Source organism: Vidua macroura, chromosome 16 (assembly GCF_024509145.1).
Source record: "Vidua macroura isolate BioBank_ID:100142 chromosome 16, ASM2450914v1, whole genome shotgun sequence".
Classification (NCBI taxonomy): domain Eukaryota; kingdom Metazoa; phylum Chordata; class Aves; order Passeriformes; family Viduidae; genus Vidua; species Vidua macroura.
The window spans coordinates 14,594,202-14,620,912 of NC_071586.1; the positions used below are offsets into that span (position 1 = coordinate 14,594,202).

A 26,711-nucleotide genomic window follows, 5' to 3' on the forward strand; every position below is an offset into this window, starting at 1 on the left:
TGCTCTGCATGGATGACATTACGAATGAGAGCTGTCACTTGAACATGTTGGGGATTAATTATGGGCCTGCTGGGCCATGCAGTGTTGAATGAAGGTCGTGATCCTAAAGGCACTTAACCTCACATTCATGCACAAACCCACTGAGAACGGGGAATGTAACACGACCATCATATGTCAAGTCTGAGTGAACAGAGATTTAACCTTTGCCACAAATTGCTGCCTGTCATGCAGATAAAACTGCAATGTTTGCTATGCAGCACGTAACTCTGGGGCTATTTACTTGCTCCTGGTGGTAAACTACAGCATCGATTGCCATGTCAAGGTTTTGCAGACCCACGTTTGCTCTTTCTGGTTTTCCTTATCTTTTTGCAGAGTCCACATAATTCCTTGTGACAAGAGTCTCCGTGAGTGTTGGACCTTGGACTCCTGTCTTGCCTCTCTCCTCAACCCTGGCAGCCTTGAAGGTCAGGATTTGAAGTGTTGACCTGGTTTGTGGTAGGAAAGAAAGCAATTTTCTGGGTCATTTGGAGATCCAAGGTGGGTACAGATTCCCATGGGACAACGTGGTTTAAGTGAAGCAGAGTGTCTGGATGATCTAAGGAATTACCACTGGAAAAGCTGTAGGTAATTGAGCAGGATGAACTTGGGATAGAGATGGATTTGCCATCGTGGGTCTGATCCCTGCCCTTTGTGCAATGGGAAACCGTGCTGACAGCAAGACAGGCCAGGCTGCCAAGGGACTGCTTCCAAGATAAATCTCCCGTTGTATCGAGTTCCCTCATGTTCAGACTACCTCATTATCACAGGGATAATTGTCAGTCCCTCATTCCCAACTAGGAGGCAGTTCATTCTCTCTGATATTTCCACTTGCCATATGCCTATCTAGAAAAGCTTGAATGAAAAAAAGGGGGAAATACTTTCCAGCAGGCAATCAGAGGAGGCTGAACGGCTGCTTTGGCAGCCGTTGCTCCCTCTGACGCAGCTCTGCTGTCAAGGCTCTTTCAGATGCCATGGGAGGAGTGGAACAGCCTGAACCCCCCCCAGTATTTGCAGTCATTGAGAAAGGCGCTGAACCCGCTGCCCTGCTGGTGTGAGCCTCATTGGTCCTGCAGAGGGGCCGATCCGACAGCCCCGGCCCTACAAACAGCGGGCTGGGATGGGCAGAGCCACCGGGGGGTTCGGGGTCCAGGCACTGAGGTGTGTGTGATCCAGGCTGTGCATGGGGAGCCTTAGCTGAGAGAACAAGTTTTTAGCAAGCGTTTAAGTCAGGGATCTCACCACGAGCAGCTGTCGCTGCCTTGCTTTGGGGGAGAGAATATTGCAGGTGACTCTGGAGCCAGGAGAAGCTGCAGAGATGTCAGGGAGGAAACCAGCCAAGGAGGATGTGGCAAGCAGTAACAAAAGAGGAGAAAGTATTTTATCCCTGGGACCTGGATGAGATCAGGGAGATAAAAAATGGGCTCAGAATAGTTATGAGGAAAGAGGAAGGAGTGGGAGCTAAGACAGCCTTGAGTACCATCAGCAGGATAGTGAATGCAAATGAATGGGAGGGACATGCAGCAGGTGAGGAAACTCTCATTAAGAAGAGCTTAATGAGACAATAAAAGCCTCTGGGAAGCCTCAGATCTCCCCATGCCTCTCCTCTGGTGAGACTTTCCTGGTGAGTAAAATTTTTAAGTGTCCCAATCTTGAACTTGGGGGATTGACTTGTTTGATAAGGTCAAAGGTAGTGCACAGAGGTCTGAGAGCAGAACCTCTTCCAGAGCTAGCTGAAATCAGGCAGGAAATAATACAGTGAATTAGAGGAGAGGTTCTTCACAGAGAGCTTCTCTGTGAAGGAGATGTTGGTAGTAGTGTCAGTAAGTGGGGTGGGCTGAAGAGGCCTAAGGCTCAGCCTTTTTTTGGTGTAGCAGCTGGATGAGGGTCCCACTCCCAGTAAGAGCATTAATCTGCTCTTGCTGGTCCTGGTCAGAAACAAACTGGGGAGGACACATGATACTCTTTGCTGATTGCACTTTGCTGCTTCCCTACACCTCTTCCAGCTCCTTTTTAGTGTATGGGCCAATATGGATATTCTCGGTTCAGTCAGAGAGAAAAGGAGAGATTTTTACCAGGCTGGGCCTGGGAAGGAGTTTCAAAGGAATGTAAATAATTCACTATCTCTCTTGTTGTTCACATTGTTTATAGATATGTTCTGCCACCGCATGCCATTCACTGCGCACCAATGGTGTGAGATGTTTTTACTTTAAGATCAATGAAATTGGTCTGCACTATGTTCTCTATAAAAAGAGTGGTGTATTTGAAAGAAATCAGTTGAGTTTAGTTCTCTTCTCGTCTTCTGAACTGGAGTCTCTTTGTTCCCGTCCTGCCTCAATGGCGACAGGCTGAGGCTGGTACCAAATCTTTCTTTGCACCCCACAGTTGTGCATGCAAAGCATAGGACCTGCTCTCATACACTGAATTCTGCTTTAATCTGCAAAGTTGCTCTGCAGTGACTGAGTCAAGCCCTGGCTGTGCTCACTAAATGCCTGCACAGGGCATGGTGCCTGTGTGCTCTTTGGACAGGAGCTGCAGCTTAGTGAGGCAAATGGCAAATCATGCTGGGACTCAGCTGGTAGGACAAAGAGGAACAGAGCACTAATTAGTGTTTGTCCACGACAGAGCACTAATTAGTGTTTGTCGTGGACTATGTAGCTGTTCAAATTCCTTAAAATGACATGATGTCACTGTGCAGTCCAACCAATTTTGCCTAAAGGCCAATCAAAGGGCAAACCACACCTGTACACACCAGGTGATGGGCGTGAACAGGATCTTACACAGACTTTGCAGCACAGAGCTGCCCTCACACAGCAAAGCAGAGGGAATCTGAGAACTAAACAAGAGGCACCACCTCTGGCTTTGTGTTTGCCCAAACCCTCACTCTGATATCCAGCTCAAGCCGTCTGTCTGTGCAGGACCTGTCACACTCCAGGTGTTCCCACAAACCTCTTGTCCCCTTGGGGGAACAGGTCTGTGACAAATGATTCTGTGCCTGTTTCCCACAGACAGCCAAGCAGTAATATTTAATAAAGCAATGAGTGCTGTCTGCCACATCCCTTCACACAGAGAAGACATGTTCCCTCCTCCAGGACCTCCCTCCAGGCATGGAGAATGCTATTTCCAGATCATTCCCAAGAGTTGATAAAATTACAGCTCCCTCCATCAATTCCAAAATGCATTTATAGTCGTTTTGAGTTCTGCCTCCCTAGCTGGGTAGTATCCATGGCAGAATCTTCTGGAAATTGGACACAGTTGTCCCCCAGGCAATAAAGCTGAAGGCAGGGGAGCAGGGAGGTGATACCTTTTGGTCTGTGCTCAGTGTGGAGGTATCTGTGTGCTGCAGAACCTCCCTGTGGGCTCAGAGGAGCTGTGTAGGGTAGAGGACGTTTTTGGGATGCCTTTATTTGTTGGGAGAGACCAAACCTATCCACAGGGCTCTGTCATGATGAAATCAGAGTGTTTCTTTGGTGCACCATGTCTGATAGCTCTCACTGTCAGCTGCTTTGGTAGGTGAGCTTTAATATCCACTTTTTTTTTTTTTTTTTTAACAGAAACAACTCCAAACAAAAAAACAAAAGCCAACCTGGTTGAGCAGTGATGGATGGAGCTCAGGAGCTGGGGTGACAGCAGCATTTATCTTCTCTCAGGTGATGGATGCAGGCTGTCGTCCAGCCCAGTGCGGGGTGAGCAGTGCCCTTCACCTTGGCTGGACTAGGTGTGGGGGAGTTTTTTTTTTTTGCACATCTCCGCTTGCCAGGGTCACATCTGGATTAAGAACAACAAACCTCTGTAAGCCAGTGTTTTCATACCCAGAAAAATTTCAGAATTCCTTAGACGGCTGCTAATTGAATCATTGTGAATCAAACAAAATCCGTGTGCTCATCTTGGAGCAAGTGTTTGTTGAACTCTTAGCGTTTGAATGGAGTATTGTCAAATTAACAAATCCCTCTCCCTTGGGAGCTGAGATTTAAACTGGTGTTCCTCTGATCAGGAAGACAGAGGTGGGAAAAAAATTGATTTTATTTTCTCTGAGAAAACAAAGGCAGTAGCCTTATAAAAAAAGGATCGGAAGACAGGATCACTTATTTCCTGGTCCTGTGGTTTGCTTAAGCAATGTCAGGAATTTGGGGCAGCACAAATCAAACAGTCAGCAAATTCTGAGTGCCCTGGGGTATTGAAAAATGCTTCTGGGGAAGGCTGCTAATTGCACTATGGGTGAGTGCTTCACCATGTGTTGTTTCTGGTTGTTCTGCATTAAACTCCCCTGCCACACCAGCCTGTAGTGGGATCCTGAGAGGGAAACTGATGCCAAGAGAAATCTCTGCTGCTCTGTGAAGAGGCCAACAAAAAGCTCACCCCCCCCCCCCTTCCTTTTTGTCCTGAAAACCCTGAAACAAAAAAAGAACCTGCTTGGGTCAATGATCCTGAATCAACTGTGTGGAAGCACCAGCCTGGAAGCAGAAAAACATGGACTGGGAATGGTGGAGGTGGTGAGGGATGGGACTATTCCCTTACACCTCAGTGTAATTTGGAAGAGGATGTAGGAAAGGCAGAGGATCACTGCAGCATCTAAGAGGCTTGATGGTGCCTCTGCTCACATATTTCTAACAGATGTCCTGGCTTTGTGAGCCTGCAAGTGGAGTGCTCAACATCTGCTCCACGGCTCCACGTTAAATGGCTTCTCCTTCCCCAGCTCCAACTCTGCTGAAAAAAACAATCAGAAAAAGAGACAAGTAAGTCTTGGAATGCATGAAGCAGGAAACAAATGTGAAATCTGGGGAAAACACCGGCCTGTGAATATTTAAAGTGGAAAACGCAGCTTGTAGAGGCAGAAGCATGGTTTCAAACAATGAATTTAATGTTGTCCATTCCTAGGCATGTTTGGTGAGCTTGCCTGTGGCTTTTCCTCCTCTTTTAAGGCCAGCGTGGGCAGAAATATCTGCTGGGATGATCAGCTTTGCTCCAGTGCACCCTGCACTCCAGAAAGAATCAAATTAAATTGCTTTTTGTGAGAAAAGCTGCAATGGAAAGTACCTGATTTGTAGCTTTATGCTAAATGCTAAAATTCTGATCCATAAAATGCTGTTCAACTTGGGCGTACTGAGAAATGTAATTTAAAACAGGTTCTAACTGTGCAGTCTGGGGAAAAAACGGTGTTTGGGTTTTGTATTTAAAGGAGGGATGTGTATCTGTGTGGGATGACTGCACTTCCTCAAAGCAGTTTTGTCATGGGTGTCTTGGGATAAAGCTTTTTTCTTTTTTTTTTTTTTTCTTTATTTTTAAACAGGGCAACTGAAATAAGAGCCTCATTTCAGATGTCAGAAGAATCTTTGTGCAGTTCAACCAACGCATGTGGCAAGGAGAGTCCTGAGAGGACTCTGGATAAACCGTGTGCGCTTTTGACAAGGAACTGGGAGGCCACTGGTGGTTTCTGTTCTAAATTTACTTTGCAGAAATGCCTCTTTTTCTATAAACACTGCTGATGGCAAAGGCCAGGCGGTAGCTCGGTGTCTGGCGGGGATGAAACCGCCCTTCCATCCCTCTCTGGTGGGGATGCAGGTGTGGGAGCTCCAAAATAATGGCATTCTGTGGACATCACTGCGTTATTCCGCCTGGATTTTGCACCAGGGTAGTTTTTGGTGGGGCAGCAGCTGAATTGTGGTGTTGGGGTCCCCCCTCCATCATCACAGCTGGGGACTCAGATCTGTGCTTCTCTTTTTCAGCAAAGGACAAGGCTCATGATGGGTCTAGAAAAATGTATTTTATAAGGGATGGCTGAGCTGGGTTTGTTTACTCTGGAAGATGCTCAGAGTTCTTATCACTGTCTTCAACTCCCTGAAAGGATGTTGTAGTGAGGAGGGGGTTGGTCTTGGAAATGGCCTTAAGCTGACACATGGCAGATACAAATTAGATACTAGAAAAAATTTTTTTTCATTGTCCGTGTGGTCGGGCATTGGAATAGGTACCCAGGCGGAGTCACCATGCCTGGAGGCGTTGGAAGAGGCATCCGATGTGGTTTCGCGGTGCCGCTGCGTTGACAGTTGGACTTGGATGATCCTGAAGGTCTCTTCCAACACCGACGAGCTCCAAAACCCTCAAAGCCGGTGCCCCCGTCCCGGCGCCGCCGAGCACGGCGCTCTGAGGGGGAAGATGGCGGCGGGCGAAGGGGGGCGGGCGCCGCCTCGGGCCCGCCCCGCCCGCCCGCGCTCCCTCCCTCACGCCCCGCCGCCATCTTGCCCGCGGAGCACCGGAGGGGCTGAGCTCCGCCGCCGCCTCTGCCTCTCCCCCTCCTTCCCCTCCGGCCGAGCCGCTTTCTCCCGGGGCCGGGGGGCCGGAGCCGGCAGGTAAGGCCTTCAGCGAGGGGCGCTCCCGCCCGCTCAGCCCAGTTCAGCCGGCTGTGTGAGGGCAGGACATCCCCCTTCCCCACGCGGGGTTCCGACGCCTGAGGAATGGGCTGCGTCGCCCTTCCCTCAGGGGATGGAGACCCTCTCCCGGGCGGCCCCTTTTCGGGGTTGCTCGGGCTGCCCGCAAGTCCCACAGGTGAGGGGCAGCGGCGTGGGGCTGCGGCGTGCCCGGGCCGCTCTCGGGGCGGATGGGATGGGATCCACGGGGAGCACGGGGCCTGTGTCACCCACCTGGAGCATCCGAAGGACTGGTAGGGAGGTGTGGGCTGGCAGGGTCTGTTAGCCCACGGGGATCGGTGAGTGTGGAGGGACGGGAAAATTCCCTGTGGGGAGATAGGTGAGAGGGTGCAGATTCCCTCCATCCCATGGGGTCCATTCCTTATGCCATCCAGTTATTCCTGCTTCTGTGGCTTTCTGTGTGGACATGCTCAGTTGATGGAGGCATAAAGCCATGTGTGCCCAGTGATTGTTGTGCTGATCATGATGTGTCTGTGTAATTGTGTGCAGCCCAAAAGGAAAGGCAGGTGTTTGTGCTGCAGCCTGTTCTGTGGTGCTTGTGTTCAATCTTGGAAAGTTGGCCCACCTCAAACCAAAGGTTTTTGTCCCATGTACCCCTGTGGAGTCATGCCTTTGCACATCTAATAAAGTTTTGTGAGCTTGCTTTTACCCCAACACCTGTTTGAAGGTTGATATATCCATATTACTCCTGAAATGCAACTTCCCTGCCCACACACACCGTAGCCCACTTGCAGCTGCTGAAGTACATCCACAAGAAAGTCCTTGACCTATAATAACATGAAGAGTAAAGCTAACTGTTGCTTGTAAATACATCAGCGTATTGTGGTGTAAAGTGCACCCTCAGCAATAGTTGGGAGCCAGCAACTCATCTTTTCAGATCTCTTAATCAGCTCCTCATTTCCCTAATCTATGGAACAAAGAAGACACACAACTGGATAAAAACACACCTTCTGGACACTCTATGACTGCTTTTAGTAACACGGAAAGTTGCCTCCATGCTGTTCCTATCCAGGCACACAAGCAGGGTGCTCTCAGGGGCTGTTCTCAGACCTAAAATCATTTCAGGTTGTTCACTCTGGTGGAGCTGAGATGGATCCTGAACACCATCATGAATATTTGATAGGTGATGGCCATTAGTTGACAGCTGGGAGTTGCAGAGAGTGAGTGAGCAGCAGAGCAGAGAAACACTAGATAAGAAATGGGGGGTTTTTTTAGGTATTTAATTTGCAAGGGATACAGGTCTTGCTCTGGGGATATGGGAGGCCCCTCTGGTTTTAATGCAGTGAAACATTCAGACGTTCTGGGGGCTGAAGCTGTCTCTGTTTGTGCTCAGTCTGTGCACAGTTCTGATGATAGGCAGGTTTTCGTTCACGGCAGTTGAGCACAGCTCAGCCTCGGCACCAGCAGATCTGGGAAGTTCCTGACTTGACTTTGGCTCTTCACAAGAGTGAATCGGGTTCCTCTGACAAAGTTAAACTGAGCCAGACTGTCTGGTTGTAAAGGAGGTGTGAAGGAGTTTCATTGCAGACCTAGCCAGCTGTTCCTGTAAATACAAAGCCCTTCTTTTTCTTTTAGTTGTTGTTTTGGAGTACTTAATAGTTGATACATCATCAGCTTTTTCTAACCAATTATGTGTGACTATTAGATAATTCTGTTTCTCAGCAGGGAGATGTTTACCAGGAAAGAAGTTACTGGTTTAACTGTAACTTCTGTTTACTTTGGTTTCATATGTCCAGTCTCCTACATAATGCTGAAATGGATGATGAAGGATTGGATTGTTTATGCAGCAGGATTTTGAGTTGAATGCTGCTCCCATCTATCCAGGGCTGCTGGTCAATGGGATCTTTTTTTTTTCCCTTTAGACTTAAAATTTTATAGTAGAAGTAACCATGAAAATATGATTTACAAAGAATAATAAAAACATGGAATCCCATCAAATCCTTGGCAAGATTAGTGGTTTGTGCCTTTATTTGAAACAAAAAAAAAACCAAAAAAACAAATTATACTGATTGCCTCCTGATGTTTTTCTCCTGTTTTCACAGGAGAAATATTGCTTTCAAAGAATGACAACAGCTGCTTCAGCAAGTGGATTTGCTGTGCAAGAGGTCATTATTTACAGCTGTCAGCTTCATTGAATTCTTCCTTACATTTCATCCTTATTTGTAAGTTTATAAGTTACTGCAAAGTAATGAGAAGAGAGTCAGCTTTGGAAATAGACTCTTTTAGCCAGGGCCCAGGAGCTCTTTTTGGCTCAATTCTACCCTAGACTGTCTTTGTGATTTTGGAAAAGTCAGTAAAGGTTGCTCACTTCTGGAAAATGAACTGGACAAGCTGATGGAATAAAAGTATCAGTGTTACTGGATGATAGCCTGAGGAAAACAGTTAAAAAGGAAGAAAAAAATTGGTGCTATTAAAGTGGGGATTACAGATTTTAAGGATGCTGGAATATCCAGAGTTCTGTGAGACTACACTTTCTAAACAGAGAAAATGTGTGTCTTGTTTTGTTTTGTTTTTTAAACATGGATTTAAATTACCTTTGATCTCTTACAGTCTTTTAGGAGCGGCAAAACAACTTAGGGTTGATGTTTTGTGTGCCATCAACTGAAATTGGGGCCATCATGAATATCACCAAGGGTGGGCTGGTGCTGTTCTCAGCTAATTCCAATTCCTCATGCATGGAACTGTCCAAGAGGATTGCTGAGTAAGTAAAGGCTGCAGGGAGCTTGCCATCTTGGGGTTATTCTGATGGGATTTGTTTTACTGGACACTTGATTTCCCTATTTAAGGAAAGTTACATGGGAAAACTGCCATGATTTGCAAGAATATGGAGTGTGCTCTATTGGAAAGTGTATTTCAACAGCTCAGTAACAGAGAGAGTAACTTGTATTTGAATTGTTCCGTGGCAGGCTGTGACTGGCTGCAGCATTTTATAGGAAGCACGTGGGATAAATTAATGTTTGCATAGTGTTAAATCATCATGGCAGAAGTTTTCACTCCTTGTAGTGGGGTATTTTTAGGCAGGAAAGCTACATCCCTCCTGCTCTCTGTATATTTTGGATGGGAACATTTCTTTAGCTTAAATCCATGAATAGCTGTAGCAGAACTTTCAGGATTTAAGTACATTTTTACAGTGCTAATTAGGATGCGTAACATTACTGGGAATGTTAGGATGGATTTCTTCCAGAGGCTTATTTACCCAAAGTTAGGTGTGATAGGAGGAGAAAGGGGAGTGCAAAGGAACTCAGGTTATGTGTAGAAAGAATTTGGGCCTGAGTGCAGAGCATACTCTGATCTCTTTGTAGTGATGAGGTCTAGCTAATGCTGACAAGGAATAAATACAGCAGATATTATTCTTCCATTATCCATAAAACAGTACTTGCTACTCGTTCCTCTTCACTCTGCACTGACTTTTTTCTATAGAGAAGAGTGATTTAAAAGGAGTATTTTTAAGTATTGTGCACATGTATGTTGCCACATGTGTGTATGTATATGTATATATATATATAGGGCAAGAAATATATTAAAAATTAAAAAACGTTACATGATTTAGTATTCCAGCATTTTTTTTTTCCTGCTGCTCGTTCTGAGCTTGACTGGAAAATAAGTTTAGCATAGTCTGTAGTGCAGTTTTTGGAAATTGTAAGTGCTTTTTAAAGAGATGTTCACTGTAATTACTGGTTTTATGGTTTGGGATTTTCTTTCCTTGGTTTTCTCCCACGGAATGCAGCCTTTTCAGTAACTGTTGCATTATATGGGATCTACATTTGATTTGCCCTTCCTCTCCCCTTATTGACTTCTGCCTTATTTGTGTTCCTGCAGGCGCTTGGGAGTTGAGATGGGGAAGGTTCAGGTTTATCAAGAGCCAAACAGAGGTGAGCATTTAATTAGCAAAACTGGAAATGCACCTGACACTGATCTGAATGTATTGGTTCCCCCTTTCTTAGACTCTAAAAAGAGTTTTTTGCTCTTGCAAATATTACATATTTCTCTTCTTGGCAGAAACACGAGTGCAGATTCAGGAGTCTGTGAGAGGAAAGGATGTATTTATCATCCAAACAGTTTCAAAGTGAGTACCTGTTTAAAGACTCTGTGCTAGCATTTGATGTGGGCTGTCCATAGCAATGCTTCTGGTTTCCATTTTTAATCACCTTTTGTGTTTGTGATGCAGTGTAATAAGCTTATATGGACTAGATAGAGGCTTGTGGAAGGTTTTTGGTATTGGTTTTGTTGGGTTTTTTATATGTACACAAAGACAGCTTTGGCATAAGGTAGCTTCTACAATTTTAATTTTTAGTGACTATATCAATAAAACCTTCCCCTTGGTCTCTGCATTCCTTCCCTAAGTGTATTCTTTTGCTTATGTCAATCTCTTTAAATTCTTCTCTTCTCAGCTCCCTGTCTCTAGCACCATCACAAAGTTAAGATGTAGGAGGAACGTTTCCTGGGCAATGTGTCCTGTGATTCAGAAATTCTTTAGTTTTATGTGAAAAGAACTTTACAAATGCTAAGTCTTTTTTTTTTTTTTTTAATGGCAGCTGAAATGTAGATCTTAGTTGATGACCACTTCTCTAAAAATGTGCCCTCTCCATCTCTGCTGGGTGTAAATACTGTGGTGAATAGAGGATTTTTATGCACCAGCTACAGAAGCAGATGTTTCTCGTTGCAGGGATGTGAATACCACAATCATGGAGCTCCTGATCATGGTGTATGCATGTAAAACCTCCTGTGCCAAAAGCATTATTGGAGTGATTCCTTACTTCCCCTACAGCAAACAGTGCAAGATGAGGAAAAGGGGCTCCATTGTCTCCAAATTGCTGGCCTCCATGATGTGCAAAGCTGGTAAGAATGTGGCTGTCCTTAAATCAGAGCAAGGGGGGCTCCTGCTGTCAGCTTCCAGGTTCAGAGAGATTTGTACACAAGTTTGGACTCTGTTCAAAAATAACTGCCAAGGTTTCATGTGTTTAAAACTTATGTAAAAAGGAGAATGTAATTAGAAATGTTTCCAAATTATGAGTTCATAAAAAAAACCAAATTTGATACAACCATTTTACATTGAGTTGTACTGAGCTGGCAAAATGAGTCTGCTGGGCTGAGCTGCTTTGGGACCTCTCATAATACCGTCCTTTGCCTTTCTTACAGTCTGGAACAGTTGTGCCTTGTCATTTCTGGCTTTTTTTTTTACTTTTTTTACTTGTTGGATGAATGCACTTTGTCCTTTACATTTGAGACCATGTGGTAGAATGAGATTATTCATCTTCACAGCCTTCAACGCATTTTCCACTTCTTTCACTCCCATCCCTGGGAAAAAGCAGGCAGTTATAACAAACTATGGGATCTGGGCTGTTATTTTGAGAGAAGTGGTTTTTGATTAGGAGCTTGGCCCCTTTTTCAGGAGTTCAGAACTAATGAGCGTGCCAGCGTCTTGCTGTGTGACATAGGACAAATTAGTGCTTCCATTTTGTCCCGTGTCCAGTGGAGAAGGATCTTCCTGCCTCAGTGTGGCACTGCAGAGTCAGTTATGTGCAGTGTTCTGAGGTTCTTTGTAAAAAGAACCTCACTTTGTTTTTTTCACTCTGGAAGCCTCAGAACATGTTAATGCCAGTGTGCTTAAGAGGGACTAAAATTAATTTATTATGTATTTTAGTGTTCTCATGCAGCTTAGAAATTTTCTGGACAAACTGCAGTGAAACTTAGAAAAATAAAGTGTCTGTTCTCTCTTGCTTGTCTTGATGTGCTTCTCTGTATATCTTACTGTTTTGTTTTAAAGGACTAACTCATCTTATTACCATGGATCTACATCAGAAGGAAATTCAGGGTTTCTTCAATATTCCAGTTGATAACTTGAGAGCATCCCCATTTTTACTCCAGTACATCCAAGAAGAGGTGAGGAAGGCCTGTTACTATGGTTGTTTTTTAAAATTCTTTTTTTGTCATGTCTCAGGGCATCTGAAACAAATCCCTCTGAAAAGATAAACTCTTCAAATTGAAATTTAAGGGGAGAAGGGTCATGTTGGGGCAGGGAGTGATGTTGGGAGCTGTTGGTTCTTCTCTTCTCCACATTTAACTTTTGTTTTCCTGAAGAGCTGGTGTTTTCTTAGCCATGCAGCAATGTTATTTTTTTCTTAGATATATTCCCCTAACACTGAAAAAAAAATAGGATTTTCTTGCTCTCAGTGTCCTCTTCCTTTTCTATTTCCACTTTCCTTGACATTTATAAGATGGGCTGCTTGTGTGGGTATAAATTTAAATCACATAATAAGAAACACTTTGGAAGTTGTAAACTATGAGAGAGCCTATTGATTGTGCTCTGAAAGTCAGGCTGGTGGGTGGAAATATTCACTGTTAGTTCAGACTGCATGTCTTGACTTGAGGAGCTTAACTTGGGATGTTCTGTGCCTCCGTTTCTCCGTCTTATTTTTATAAGGGTTTTGAGAAGTGCTACTGGTAGATTGGCCTGTACAAAATGTGCAAATGATAATTGTAGGTATAAGGTGCACGTTAAGCCTCTGACTAATGGTAATTTGGAATAAAGCAAGTGCTTTCTTCCTGATGAGAGAAAGGGTTTAGCTCACTCTTGCTTTTGAATCCCAGCTATTTCTTTTTATAAAGACAGGAATGCCTCAATTTAAAAAACAAAACACACCCCACCCCACCCCCTTAAAGAAAACCAAACCAACATGATTTTGTTATGACAGTATTAAAATCTGCTTGAATGCCTCATTATAATTTCATTTGGTAATAGAGTCAAAGAGGATGGCAGAACAAAACTCCAGGCTCTGTCTTTGCCACAGTCATTCAACTTGTGTTCCAGGAAAGAAGTATTGCACATTGTAAGCACTTCCTAACTTTAAAAAAAAAAAAAAAAAAAGAAAAGAAAAGAACAAAAGTGGAAAATCAAATACACAGACACAAGACAAGTTTTGCCTTTATGTGTTGCTTGAAACTGTTGTTTATGGTCAATAACAAGATCATGGTCCTGATTTGGTCTTGAAGCACATTGTGATTCCTGAGCTTTTAATGGTTTACACAGAGTTGTTGCAGCTTTGAGTCTGACACTGCTGTGCAGTCTAAAAAGTGGCTATTTGTAGAGATCTGAAGTATGTGTAAAGAAGTTTTAAAAGATACTTTCAGTTCTTCATCTCTCTGCTCATCCATGAGGGGATTTTCTAAAGCCAGAATTATCTGAATGGATCTGATCACACGGGATCTGTACTGGCAAGTACCTTCACCAGCCAGATAATTTCTAGTATCTGTGCTTAAAACTTTGATCCTTTGCTGCTCAGGGGGAATTCAGTATTCATCTCAAGTTCCTGGTGGCCACAACTTGCTGGATATCCTGAGCTGGGAATGCCAGAGCTTTCAAAGCTGTGGGAATCATGATGGGATGTACTGAGGAGCATGAAATGGAGTCCAGCTTGATGAGAATGAAAGTCACTTAAGAAACATTTCACTGAAAGTTAGGAGAATGAGGGCTTGTAGTTGTTTCCTGTTGGAAATTTATGCCTAGATGTGAAGAGAATCACTTGCTGTTCTGGGATGAAGACAGTCCAATCAGTGAAATTCCTGTGATATGAAAATAGTTAGGTGTTTTCCTCTGTGTGCTTGGCAAAAGTTGGATATTTCGTGTCTTCTCTTTCCTTTGTGCAGGTGTTAATCCCAGAGTGACACAGCCCTTTGTTGCATGGACATGTTGACACCTCAGAGTCTTTGGGATGACATTTCTGGCTTTCTGACTTAATTTTTGAAGAGCTGAGAACAAATTCGTTAATTTGGCAGAGAAAAAATGAGGCAATGGTGTCTGAACTAGATCAAAGCCTTTGTTATGTCGAGTGACAGGCCCTGCCTTGTCCATACCTTCCGTCATGTTAATCTTTGTAGCCTCTTGTATAACTCAGTGTTTGTAGAGGAGAGAACATGCTGAATTCCCAGTTTATAGGTGGAGTTCCTAACATTGTGGATTATTAATGTTGCCTGACGTCCTCTGAAAATTTCTTACTTTCCGTTGGTTGAGCCCTTGCCAAAATTCAGAACTTATTTTTTCTTTCCCATGCCCATTTCAGGTAGAGTTTTGGAAATAATCAGCCAGTGCAATTTGTATATTGTGGATAAGATTGTGGAAGAACTTACTTTGCCTGTGTTTGCAGAAACCCCAAGTATTTCTGTGCTCTGGAATGGGTATTTGACATCTGACAAGGTGGTGAGCCGCATGACAGGGTGTCATCCCCACAAATCTGTGAATTCCATCCCTAACAGATCCATCTGCAGGTACTTAGTGAAGTGTCTTCCATCCCTTAACACTGGGATTCTGAGGACTGGACCTGCTCTGTAGGACTTTGCTTGGCTCAGGACTGTGTTTTTTTGCTGGAAGGACAGACAGGTTCTCTTTAAGCTGCTCTCCATAAAGATGGATCATCCCAGGGCAGCACAGTGAAGGAAAAGGCTGAGTTTGCAAGGAGTGGGGTAAAATGAGATACCAGAGGGAGTGCAGTTGTAGTTGCTGTTGGAGAGGAGAACTAAAAGTGTGAATGCTGGAATGCTTGGGAAGTTACAAGCCAGATGAATCTGATGTGGAGTCACTGTTTGCAGGGAAGATGGAGGTGAGAATAATAAACTTTTGAGAGATGAGACTAAAATGCTGCTTAAATAGGGATCAGGAGTCTGGAGTGAAAAACCAGTATGAGAATGGGGCAGGGGCAGCAAAGTCAGGAGCAGACTGTGCTTGTGAAGCCTGACTGAAGCACCTGTCAGACATCAGAGGGAAACCCAGACTTGCTGGCCTCATCCCTCTGGTGCTGTCAGCATTTGCAGCAGCATCTCCTGGTGCTGAGCAGCGTGGCAGAGTTTGCAGCACTGTGAGACTGTGCCTCCAGGATCAGCGCAGTGACTCTGGAAGTTTTATCCCTTCTGATGGTCCAGAGAAAGAGTCAGTGTGATGTGATGGAGAGGTGTGACTTTCCTTGGGGTACTCTATAAGACAACAGGAAGTTGTAAAATGCTGGTTTTTAGTGATGAAAGACTACTTAGGTTGAACAGGAAGCTTTAATTTTGATGGTTTCCTGTTTCTTTCAACACTTGTGGGTGTAACCCTGATGTCCTAAAGCAGTTACTCTTCTGTTATCTGTACTATAAAATGGGGTTTATAAAAGGTTTGAAGTTAATATCTGAATTTTCTAAATACGTGTTTTTACTGAGCTGTCAACCCTGATCATGTACCATGGATTCTTGAGGTTGCTCTCTTAGGTAAAATGTTCGATGCTTAAAATTCTTCTGGCAAAACAAAGTTCTCTGATTCTTACTGAGTTTAAATTTGTCTGAAGATATGAAGTGGACATTGCTATCTGTTATTTACTACAGATACCAGACTACAGGAATGCTGTAATTGTGGCCAAATCTCCTGCATCTGCAAAGAGGTGGGTAAGATCTGCTCTCTTGCCTTAGAGCAGGAAATCTCTGTCGGGATTTTGTTCCTAGGATCAAGTGTTGGACAAATAGGCAATAATTAGAAGATGCAACCTTCACACTCCTCCCAGTTCTCCTCTGTCAGCTGTGTAGTTTGTACATCATTGCTGTAATCATAATCTAAGGAGAGTTAAAAAAAAACATACAAAAGGATGTGGTAAATCACTGCAGTGCTTATGATTAAGAAGGTTTTTAATCATGTTATATTTGTGTGCATTTACATTATACATCTCCTGCTGTAAATGAGGAAAAGAGGCTGGAAGTGTAATGCCATTAATCCAGATGAGTTTCTTAACATGGGCATAACTAAGAACATGGCTGATCAGATCCTAAACACAGATGGTGAAACTGGGTTTGCTGTTTGAGGTGATTGTGTAGTCTTTGGTGGTTGAATGACTGTTCTTAATCCATGATGCTTTTTAGTTGACTGTTCTAAACTCTGGAATTACAGTGCTGTCAGCAGGTGCTGTAAGAGCTGGATGGTGGTTTAAGAGACGCTGTATTTGCTCTGGTGACAAACCAAGAGTTTGTTGAAAAGATACTTGGACTTCCATGCCAACTAATTGTGATACTTTGTGTTTTCCTTATTTTCTGTAACAAACCACCTTTTGTCATCTTTTTCTCCAGCAGTACTTTTTGTGATTTCTTTTGTTTTGGCCAGGTAATTTTACATTTGTTTCTTTTGCATTTCTTTTCCACGGTGTCAGTATTGCTTCTTGGGTGGAGGCAAGTGTTTGTTGCACCATTTTAATGCTTATCCAGTAATTGTCAATGCCAGCAAATAGACAGATGAGTTGCACATCATGCAGTGATTTGTAGAGGAGAGGATCCAGAACTGCATTGTTTAGCTTCTTCACATGTTCCTGTGAGTATTTAAGGACAGTATGTGAAGAGTTACATTGTATTGGGAGAAGGATAATTGGATGTTTCAGCCTAATTCAGGCTGAAAACAATATAGGAAAATACTTTTGATGAATGCCTGCTTGTGAAAGAGAACCCTTGTGTGGTGAAGTTTAGAATGTCTCTCTGGTTTCTGAGCTCACTGGAAAATTAATAAGTCATTTGGCTGTTACTTTGAACTTTATTCAGTTTAATAGTGCATTTTAAGGTAATTAATACGGTTTTATTGATAGGATTAATTCTGCTAAGTCATAACTCTTAATGTTTGTAATGATAATTACCTGTAATTAACTACTTGCAAAAATATTGCAACTGTATGATAACCACAGGGTGGAAGATTCTTCTTTTTTAATTAACTGAGTATCACGATGGGCAAATCATTCTCTGGACTTTGTATTGTTTGGATAGTGAAATAAGGCTTAAGGACAGAGGAGGTGATTCAGGCACTGGTCTGAGGTGCTGATGTTAGAGCAGAGTGAATCACTCTGGATGTGCTTGGTCCAGAGGAGACTTGGATGGGTGGCTTAGGCAGGATCCCAAACCCCTGGGTGTGCAAGGTAGGGTGGGATGGATGTGCTAATTGGTATTTGCTGCTTCCAATATCTGGGATGCAAATTCCTGTTTTCCTGACTCCCTGCTTTTCCCACTCCCCCAAGTAACCTTACACTTCTTTACAGAGATTTCTAATTTTAGTTGAAGAAATACTGCAGTGTGAAGGAACTTTGTGTCAGCTAATTAAAAAATCCAAGCTGTTCAACTCCCAAGTGTGGTTTGTCAGGCAGAATGATCATCTGGATCCCCTTTTCCATAGGGCATCTCAGGTTATGTGTCAGCAGGTCAGGGATATTGTCTTTATTTCGTACTAAATAAATAGGTGAACACTTGTTTTCTCTTTTTATATGAGTTTTTTTTTTCCTATTAAATGTTGACAATCCAGACATCAAGGCTGTTCTTGGTTACTGTTAGATGTGTCCTGCTAAAGCATGGGATCCCGAGGATGCTGAAGGTTGGGAAGTGTTATTTTGGCTGTTAGGCAAAGCAGAAGGGAATAGTCAGCATTTTGTGACTTGCAGCATTTATTTTGTAGCTTGAAGGCCCATATGGGCACTTTGAAGGTTATTCTGACTTTAACAAACCTGATTAAAAAAAGATACTGAGGAGCAACTGATTTCCTCCATGAATTCTCCTAAAATTTTAGGATCGTTCGACTTCCATCTGAAACATTAGAAATAAGATGGAAATAGGTTAGGATTGTAGACAGGTGAGTTATTTGAAATGTAACCTTTTCCTGGGTTCTTTTAACCCTTCCCCTGCAGGGCACAGTCGTTTGCTGAGCGCTTGCGGTTGGGAATCGCCGTGATCCACGGGGAAGCTCAGGATGCTGAGTCTGACATGGTGGACGGTCGGCACTCCCCTCCTACAGCCAAATACGTAGCTGCTATCCACCCCAGCCTGGAGATCCCCAGTAAGTAAGTGTGTGGGGGAAAGTGTTACCTGGTGTTTTTGTGGGTTTAGAGATTGGGTTTGGCAGGGATGGAGTGTCTAAAAGGAGTGGTTCTGCACAGAGGGGAAAAAAAAAAATCATCTTTCTTAGTGGGGAGAAGATGATTCCTTCATGCTCGAGTGTGGATGTGACCTACAGCTGCTCCAGCACAACTGCAGGGCACAAACCCAGCGTGGGTGTCAGTAGGTCACTGGTTGTGTCTGCAAGCCACTCTGTTTCCGTGCTGAAATGAAGAATTAATTGACTTGATAAAGAATTCAGGTATAAATGAATATAAATGAATAGTTAGTATTTTAATTAAGCTTAAAAATTATTTATGTATTGGAATCTTGCTGGTTTTCATTCAGTAGTGATGTTGAAATAGTTGCTGCTTCATGTCTCTAATAGTGGTGGCCCATCAGATATTTCCATAGTTCAAATAAATTATATAAACTTTCTCTTTTCTTTCTCCTTTTTATCCCTCTAAAAACATCTGCCATTAATCAGTGCTGATTCCCAAGGAAAAACCACCCATCACAGTGGTTGGAGATGTAGGAGGAAGAATAGCTATCATTGTGGTAAGTAAGATGCCATCAGTCCTCATAAATTATATTAAACATGTTAAAGTTGCAGAAGTCAAGTAGCTGTTCTGTATCAGCCACTAAACTTTGGTTGCTGGTGGACTTCTGATAGGAAGGGGCAGCACTGAGCTCACTCACAAAGCTGGCTGGGAGCTCTGCAGGGATCCACTCTGGAAGCAGCATTGGGACCTTGTTTCCCTGAGCAGGGCAGGTGAAATTCTGTTCAGTGCTTACCTGAAGGGGTTCAGGTGCTGCATGCACACCACAGGAGGAGGGGAGAATCACCCTGTTCCTACTGGGGACTTTAGAAATGCCAGTGAAGCTGAAGTGATGGACCTGGACTTGTTGGAACGAGTCTGGAGGAAGCCACCAAGATGCTCAGAGGGATGGAGCAGCTCTGCTGTGAGGAAAGGCTGAGAGAACTGGGATTGTTCAGCCTGGAAAAGAGAAGGATCTGAGGTAGCCTAATTGTGCCTGTCCAGTACCTGAGGAGAGCCTGCAAAAAAGATGGAGAGAGACTATTCATAAGAGCCTGCAGTGACAGCACAGGGGGAATGGCTTCAGACTTACAGGAGAGTAGGGTTAAACTGGATATAAGGAAGGAATTTTTCCCTGTGAGGGCAGCTGTGGCTGCCCCATCCCTGGAAGCATTCGAGGCCAGGCTGTGTGGAACTCAGAGCAGCCAGGTCTAATGGGAGGTGTCCCTGCCCATGGCAGGGCTTGGAATGAGATGATCTTTAAGGTCCCTTCCAACCCAGGCCATTCCATCATTTCTTGATGCACTTTCCTCTAAAGCAGAGTGTAATCTCTGGGTTTGTCAAGGAAAAGAACAATTTTCCTATACTTTGGGGTTTGCTACACTTGTTAAAGCTGTGCTGTCAGTCAGATGCGCTGTGTGGTCTGTCTGATGTGGTGAGCCCTCAGTGACTCTGGGATTTTGGCAGGATGACATCATAGATGACGTTGACAGCTTTCTGGCTGCAGCTGAGACCCTCAAGGAGAGAGGGGCCTACAAGATCTTTGTCATGGCCACCCACGGGCTGCTGTCCTCAGATGCTCCCCGGCTGATCGAGGAGTCTGCCATCGATGAGGTGAGTGTGGAGTCTGAGCTCTGACCAAGTGACTGGGGCTTTTCTAAGCAAGCCATTTTCTCCTGAATTGATTGTTGTCATATGCTGGCACTAAGGATTTAGATGGGAAGTTCCTGGTTCAGGCTTTCTTTCTATGGAATTGTGTGCTGGAATATTAGCATCCACATGTCTTTAAACTAGAGCAGTGGGAAATGTGGGAAGTGGTGAGGTGCTGGACTGTCAGTATCAGCACACCTTTCTCTTCAGTGGGTGGGATATTTTTGTACCTCCTCTGGATGTGTGTGGCTGAATGAAAGGAAGGAGGGACAGTGCCATTAGTATCCATGGATACATGGAACCTATGGCAACACATGGCTCTTCCTGAGATTGTGACCCTGGCAGTAATGTAAACGTTGTTTTGTCAGTCAGGGTGGTTTTGTAGGATCTGTAAAACTCCCTCTCACCCTTCCAGTATAAAAGGTGGAAAACAACAGAGCTACGTCTTCCTGACCATTTTTTCTTCCTGTAGGTGGTTGTTACAAACACAATTCCACATGAAATACAAAAACTTCAGTGCCCTAAAATCAAGACTGTGGATATCAGCATGATCCTGTCAGAAGCCATTCGCAGGATCCACAATGGGGAGTCCATGTCCTACCTTTTCAGGAATATAGGAGTGGATGATTGAAGCTTCTTCCTCTAAAGAAACACCCCGGGCCAAACTGGAATCGAACAGAGAACGAGCTGTGAAGCATTGTGCTTACCTTCATATTTCCATTGAGCCACTTCTTGTTTTTTCTTGGTTTAAGTATCAAGGTAGAACAGTTTTTAAGACAATATTTTTTCCCCTTTGCAGGGTTGTTTTTTTTTTTTGGGGGGGGGTGGGAGTTGGTGGGAATAAACATTTTACAAAAACTGTTCTAGTTGCTTTTAGGTTAGTTGCACTATTCACCATGGAAAAATCCCACAAAACACTTGAGGCAAGAATTTGGCTTCTAAATTAAACATTCCTTTTCCAAAGCTGCTTGCTACAAGTGCTTTAAATGATAATAAAATGAAGTGACTGTATAATATTTGCATTTTAAAAGCCAAAAAGGTTGTACTGTTGTATGCAGTTCAGTGATTTTGTAGGAGTGCTTTTATAGAAAAGCATATGGAATATGCACCTGTATTTATTTTCTGCGACAAAGAATAAAGACTTGTTTTGTGTGAGCTTTCTAAAAATGTTCATGTGCTGGTCCTTTGTCTTCTAAACTGTGTGTCCTTAAATATGGCAGGTGGATGTCAGGGAGCAACAGGGACTTGCTCAGACCATGGCACAGATTCCCAGAGAAGCTGTGGCTGCCCCTGGATCCCTGGAAGTGTCCAAGGCCAGTTTGGATGGGGCTTGGAGCCACCTGGGCTAGTGGACGGTGTCCCTGCCCATGGCAAGATTTTGGAATGAGATGATCCTTCCCAACCCAAACCATTCTGTGACTCTATGACTTGGGAATATTGGGGGGGAGTGTAGGTTCCAGCTGGTAAAATCCAATCAGCTCATCACAGGTAAACTGGGGGGCTTTTTTGAGGTTTCTTGCCTGCCCTAAATGCATGGATGAGCTGAAAAATATGCCATAGTGCAGAGCTGGACTTGTCCAGGTTTGTTTTCCCAGCCCTCCTTGGGCAGGTGTGGGTGGAATGGCCGGCTGGCTGCCAGGCAGCAGCTCCCAGTCCCAGAGGCTCCAAGTTCTTCACCTGTTGCAGAGAAAACAGTGGTGGAATTGATGAGCATTTAGAGGCTGTTTGGTTTAATCTTTCCATCATGTCCTACAAATGAGTATAAAGCTTTTGGCGTGTTCAGAAGTGAAAATTAACCTTTGTTGACACCGTTTCTATGTTGGAGACAAACTTCCAAGGACTTTGGAGGGTTCATTGACTTGAAAGGATAAAACCAGGTGCTTTCCTTAATGTTAATGGATACACCAGGCTGATTTATTCACACGTGTGGGTACTTTGGATGTGTTAATGCAGGTCAAATTCCAGCTGAGCACTGAGGGGGAAGGTCAGTTCCTCTCAGGGATGTGCAGAGCTGCTCCCGGTGCTGCCTCGGCTCCTTCAAAGAGAGGAGAAATGCTGACCTGACTCAGTGATGGGCATATTAACTGCACCGTGTTTATTTTATTAGTGAGGCCTTGTGAAAGTGTGCTGCCACTTGGGAAAGAGCCAGACAAGCATCCAGTGCAGCAAACTGATGGCTAAATACCCCAAAACAAGGGATTCTAAGGTGGTTTCCTGTGCCTGTCTCGTGTTGGCCTTTAGAGGAATTGTGTCTTCCTCTCTCCACAGCTCCCTGATGGGAGGATGCAGGTGGGGGTTGGTCTTTTCTCCCAGTTAACAAGTGACAGAGCAAGAGGAAACAATCTCAAGTTGCACCAGGAGAGAGGTTAGGTTGGATATTAGGAAAAATCTCATGGGAAGGGTTGTCAAGCATTGGCACAGACTGCCCAGAGCACTGGTGGAATCACCAGGGATTTAAAAGCAGTGTAGATGTGGAATAATGGTTGGACTCAACAATTTTAAGAGGACTTTTCCAGGCCAAATGATTCCATGATTCTGTGATCTCCTCTGTGGGGGTCTCTGGTCAGCCCTTGCTGCCATGCCAGGCTCCACCTCAGGCATTCACCCCACTCCTGTTTGATCTTTGCTTTAAAACACAGAAAACCCCCAGCTTTGCCTGGTTTCATGCAGTGCAGTTATGATACTGATGAGGGCTCAGGAATCTGGGAACAAACTGCATCCATAAGGCTGGGCTGGTGCTTTAGTGTTAGAGTGGTGGAAAGGGAGGGAAGCATGTGAGGCATCACTCAGACATTTTTCAACCCTGCCCATTTGTGAGACACTCAAATCAGGTGGTTTTGGCTCCGTGGGGAGTGGAGAGGAGTGGGAAGCAGTGGAGGCCAGGCTGCCCACCCTGGCACCTTTGGAAGCACAAATCCTGCCGCTGGGCTGTTTCATGATAAATGCCCTTGGGCTGCTAATAAGTTACTGATTCAGTCACCCGGTGAGGCTGAGGAATGAAGGAGTTAAATTCCACTGCTGGATCTGTTGCCCCCTCACAGCAGTTCAGGGTTGCTGACCTTGTTGTTGTAGTGGTTTATTTTTCCTTAAACTTTGGTGTGGGAATATGGGTAAGAGCCTTTTGTTCCTTTCTGCTTTCTTGTTTGAATAGGTTTTCTTTTCAGGGCTGGAATATTTTCTGCGTGGAATATTTGAAAGCTTCTGTAATTTTCTTCTTGTTTTCACTTGTGTATTTTGGGTGTTGTGCTGTGTGGAGCCAGGCTGGGAGAGCTTGGGGTGTTCATCTGGAGAGGACAGAGGTCTGGGGGATACCCAGAGCCCCTTCCAGTGCCCAAAGGGGCTCCAGGAGAGCTGGAGAGGAACTTTGGACAAGAGCCTGGAGTGATAGGACAAGGGAGAATGGCTTCCCACTGCAGAGGGCAGGGTTATGTGGGATATTGGGAAGAAATTCTTCCCTGTGAGGGTGGTGAGGCCCTGGCACAGGGTGCCCAGAGAAGCTGTGGCTGCTCCATCCCTGGAAGTGTCCAAAGCCAGGTTGGACAGGGCTTGGAGCAACCTGGGACAGTGGAAGGGGTTTGGAACAAGGTGAGATTTAAGGTCCCTTCCAATCCAAACCATTCTGGCGTTCTGTGACTTGCTCTGTTTTGTATAAATCCTCTGCCCCTTTCACCCCCTATGGAAAAGCTCCTATAGCCTGGGAGCAAGGTGGAATTAACCACAGAATTAACCAATTAACCATCTCTCCCCCAGCCTCTGTCTGCTGGGTGTGAGCAGCTCTGCCCCTTGCCTATTACAGGGTGTTGAGCCAGATGCCCTGATAACAGCCCTGATAACAGCAACAGCGATCAGCTAGAGCAGCCTCAGATAAAGACTCCAATTGCATTTATTCTGCCTTGCAGAAAAACCCTGGCCAAAGCCGTGTCCTATTAGCCAACCTGTCTGCTGGGGATGGCACTAGGAGAGGAACATCCTCCCTTCTTCCCCCTCTCCAGGTGCTTCCTTTTGCTATTCATGGCTCCAGGTACCTGGGGTGCAGCCACCGTTTCGTGTAATTAAGCTCGACTTGCAGAGCTCCCATTAATTATCGAGTCTCCTGTCTCTTGGCTTCTTGTCTGGGAGACTTGGGTCCTAGTGACTTGTCTGGGTTTTAGGGAAAGGGTGCTCTGTGCTGATCTTTCCTCCTCCCAGTCTTCCTGCAGGGTGAACAGGAGCACTGTTGGTGGCTATTTCCTTGCTGGGAGTGACATGGCCTGGTGGCCAGTAAGTACAGACACTCTTGTGTCCCTCTTGTGACACTCTGGGCACAGGGACATCAGCCCCACTGCCCCACTGAATCCCCCCCTGCTTTCCCCACTGCTTGCCCACGCTTTCCCCCACCCTGTCCACCTCCTCCTGCCAGAATTTATGTCCTTGGAGCTGCGTTTCCCTTCTCATTGCACAGAGGATGCTGGAGTTTGTTGGGTTTTTCCCACAGCCTGCTCTGAGCTTGGGAGGGATCTGTGGGGCCAAACATCCATCTCCACCATTCCTGCATGCCCCTGGTGACTCCAACAATGGCTGTCCCTAATTTGGTTTTTTTCCCCTCTTATTTCTGTCTGATCTTGACAAACTTGCTGTTGGTCCTTCCCCTTGCACAGGGCCACCTCCAGCAGGGCTTGTGGCAAACACAACAACGTGTGGCTCCTCATCCTCCTGGAGACAAGAAAGTCAATCCCAAACCCAGCAGGGACGTTCAAATGAGCTGGGCTGTGGGAGCATCACATTCAGCTACCTGAATTTTATGTGTTAAAGGAATTTCTCGCTAAACACACGCACATCCCTCATCCCACATGGGGGCTCTTTAGCCACGCTTTACTTTTAGAAACAACGGAGCCGTCTGTGTCCTGTTGCTCCAGTTCCGACCTTATTTTTTCCACCTCCTTTTCCTGAGTTATCCCCTGGGGAAGCACCAAAGCTGGTCCAGCTGGCACGGCACCTGTGAGCACCTGCAGCTCCCCGCAGACCGGCGCCTCGCTCTTGGCCAGCAGCGAAGGCTCCGAGTGGAATGTCACAAATGTGTCGTGTGATTAAGACAATGACTTCTGTCGCAGCAAGATGGGCCATTTCACAGTCTCGAAAGGTTTGGGAGGAGCCGCGCGGGGGGGGGGTAATTAACACAGCCCTGCTAACTCAGCTTTTTCCAGTGTCCTGCGGTGAGGCTGGAGTCAGCTCAGCTCCACGTGCTCAGGGAAAAGGACATTTTGGAGCCGAGTTCCTAATCCAGCCCCTGCAGGTCCCAACAGGGACATGGCTGAATAGGTCACCCATTCCCTGCTTCCCCATACGTTGTATCCAAAGCCCTTGGGTCCTGCAGAAAAAAACAACAAAAAAAGCATTTGGCTTTTGTGGTGCTCAAAGTTGGTGGGAAATGTCCAGTCAGGAGCTGAAGGGCTGAGAGAAGCAGGTTCCTGCTGGCAGGGGTGCCAGGGGGTCTCCACCATGTCCCCATACCCAGAAGGGTATCAAGGGTTTCTGAAGCCATCTGTGGGTGCAAATGTGCCCTCGAGGGTGAGCCAGGGCTGGATCAGGAGCAGAGACAGGGTCTAGGACTGCAGTCAGCGTTGAGCTGCAGCAGGATCCATGTTTTTCTCTGTCTCTTTCCTCCTTCCTGACAGGTGACTTACGCTCTTCTGGCACTGGCCTGGGTGTTTGTGCCTGTCTACATCTCATCTGGGGGATGTACAGCTGCCCTGAGCCTGTTGGGAGCGTGGCCTTGGACAGGTCCCCCACTCCCAGGAATCCTGTGGGACTCCTGAGTTCTGCTCTGGGAATCCCAGCAGGATAGGGCCTGCACAGGGCAGTGATGGCTCTCCCTCCCTGGCAGATTGTCACAATTCCAGAGCATCTCCAGCAGAGGTTTGGAGGGGAGAGGATGTGGATGTACCTCTCCAGCCTGGTGCTCCTGCTCTCCATCTTCACCAGAATCTCGGTGAGTAGCTCCACCTTCAACTCTGTGACCAATCCAGGACTTATTTCCAGCTATCAGAAGGTTATTTTTGGGCTCAGACTTTGTACAGCCAAACAGGGGGAGAGCATCTACTGCAGGATGCTCCAGGAAGAAGTGGGATAAAAAGTGGGAATTTGTGGGCAGATGCTGTCTGTGAGTTCAAAGGCAGATCCAGCAGTGATGGTCCTATCCAGGGGTCCCCGATGGATGTGTGGGTGTGTGTCAGGATTCCCAAACTTGCCTTGTAGCAGAGGCTGTGGGTGAAATGTGCTCAGAGGTTGGGCTGCGTTGCCTGGGTTTGTCTCCAATCTCTGGCAGTGAAGCTTTCCAGCATTCCCAAAGGATGTGGGACAGCCAGGGGCTGAACTGGGAACGTATTAATTCCTTTGGGACTCGTGGGTTTTCTGAGGAAGGGAAGCCTTGCTGCAGCTACAGGATATGCAAGCCTGTACAGTGCCTGGAAATCAGGTACTTTTCCACAGGGATGTTTTCCCCTTATTTTAACCTCATTCACAGCTCCCTGTGTGCAGCCTCTGCTCACGCTGGTAACCAGGGGAAGAGTTTATCCGAGGTAAAACAGCTCAAGAGCCTGTGATACCAGGTCTAGGGCAAGCAGGAGAGAGCCTGGCACAGACAGCCCTGGGGGGCTGGAGACAGCGAGACAGAGATCAAGAGCAAAGAGCTCAGAAAAGCTGGAGAGAAAGAAAACCTGCC

The 26,711-nt window shown here is 45.4% G+C and overlaps 1 protein-coding gene and 1 long non-coding RNA gene across 4 annotated transcripts; one reads left to right on the forward strand and one right to left on the reverse strand.

The window, feature by feature from the left end:
• Nucleotides 1-232: 232 nt before the first annotated feature.
• LOC128815598 (uncharacterized) lies at nucleotides 233-5,330 on the reverse strand. Of its 2 annotated transcripts, none has more exons than XR_008439674.1 (3): nucleotides 5,074-5,330; nucleotides 3,623-4,740; nucleotides 233-485 (listed from the first exon to the last, which is right to left on the reverse strand). It is a non-coding gene; the product is annotated as an uncharacterized LOC128815598 (long non-coding RNA). The 2 variants fall into 2 exon arrangements; XR_008439673.1 differs by lacking the exon at nucleotides 233-485 and adding an exon at nucleotides 1,667-2,611.
• A 963-nt stretch (nucleotides 5,331-6,293) lies between these two features.
• On the forward strand, nucleotides 6,294-21,178 carry PRPSAP2 (phosphoribosyl pyrophosphate synthetase associated protein 2). 2 transcript variants are annotated; one of them, XM_053992421.1, is made up of 12 exons: nucleotides 6,294-6,383; nucleotides 8,504-8,623; nucleotides 9,012-9,162; nucleotides 10,281-10,333; nucleotides 10,461-10,527; nucleotides 11,128-11,300; nucleotides 12,229-12,344; nucleotides 15,816-15,871; nucleotides 18,137-18,285; nucleotides 18,811-18,881; nucleotides 19,829-19,975; nucleotides 20,484-21,178. In XM_053992421.1, exons 3-12 carry the CDS (start codon nucleotides 9,044-9,046, stop codon nucleotides 20,640-20,642), a joined length of 1,110 nt encoding a protein of 369 aa, XP_053848396.1. In that variant the 5' UTR covers nucleotides 6,294-6,383; nucleotides 8,504-8,623; nucleotides 9,012-9,043; the 3' UTR covers nucleotides 20,643-21,178. The 2 variants fall into 2 exon arrangements, with proteins under 2 accessions (XP_053848396.1, XP_053848398.1); XM_053992423.1 differs by having other exon boundaries at nucleotides 8,504-8,566.
• Nucleotides 21,179-26,711: the final 5,533 nt, after the last annotated feature.

Coding starts and splice junctions, on each gene's coding strand:
- PRPSAP2 (XM_053992421.1), top strand. CDS start 9,044: ATGTTTTGTGTGCCATCAACTGAAATTGGGGCCATCATGAATATCACC. Junction 11,301..12,228: donor CTCCATGATGTGCAAAGCTG/GTAAGAATGTGG, acceptor TTTGTTTTAAAG/GACTAACTCATCTTATTACC. Junction 18,286..18,810: donor CCCCAGCCTGGAGATCCCCA/GTAAGTAAGTGT, acceptor GCCATTAATCAG/TGCTGATTCCCAAGGAAAAA.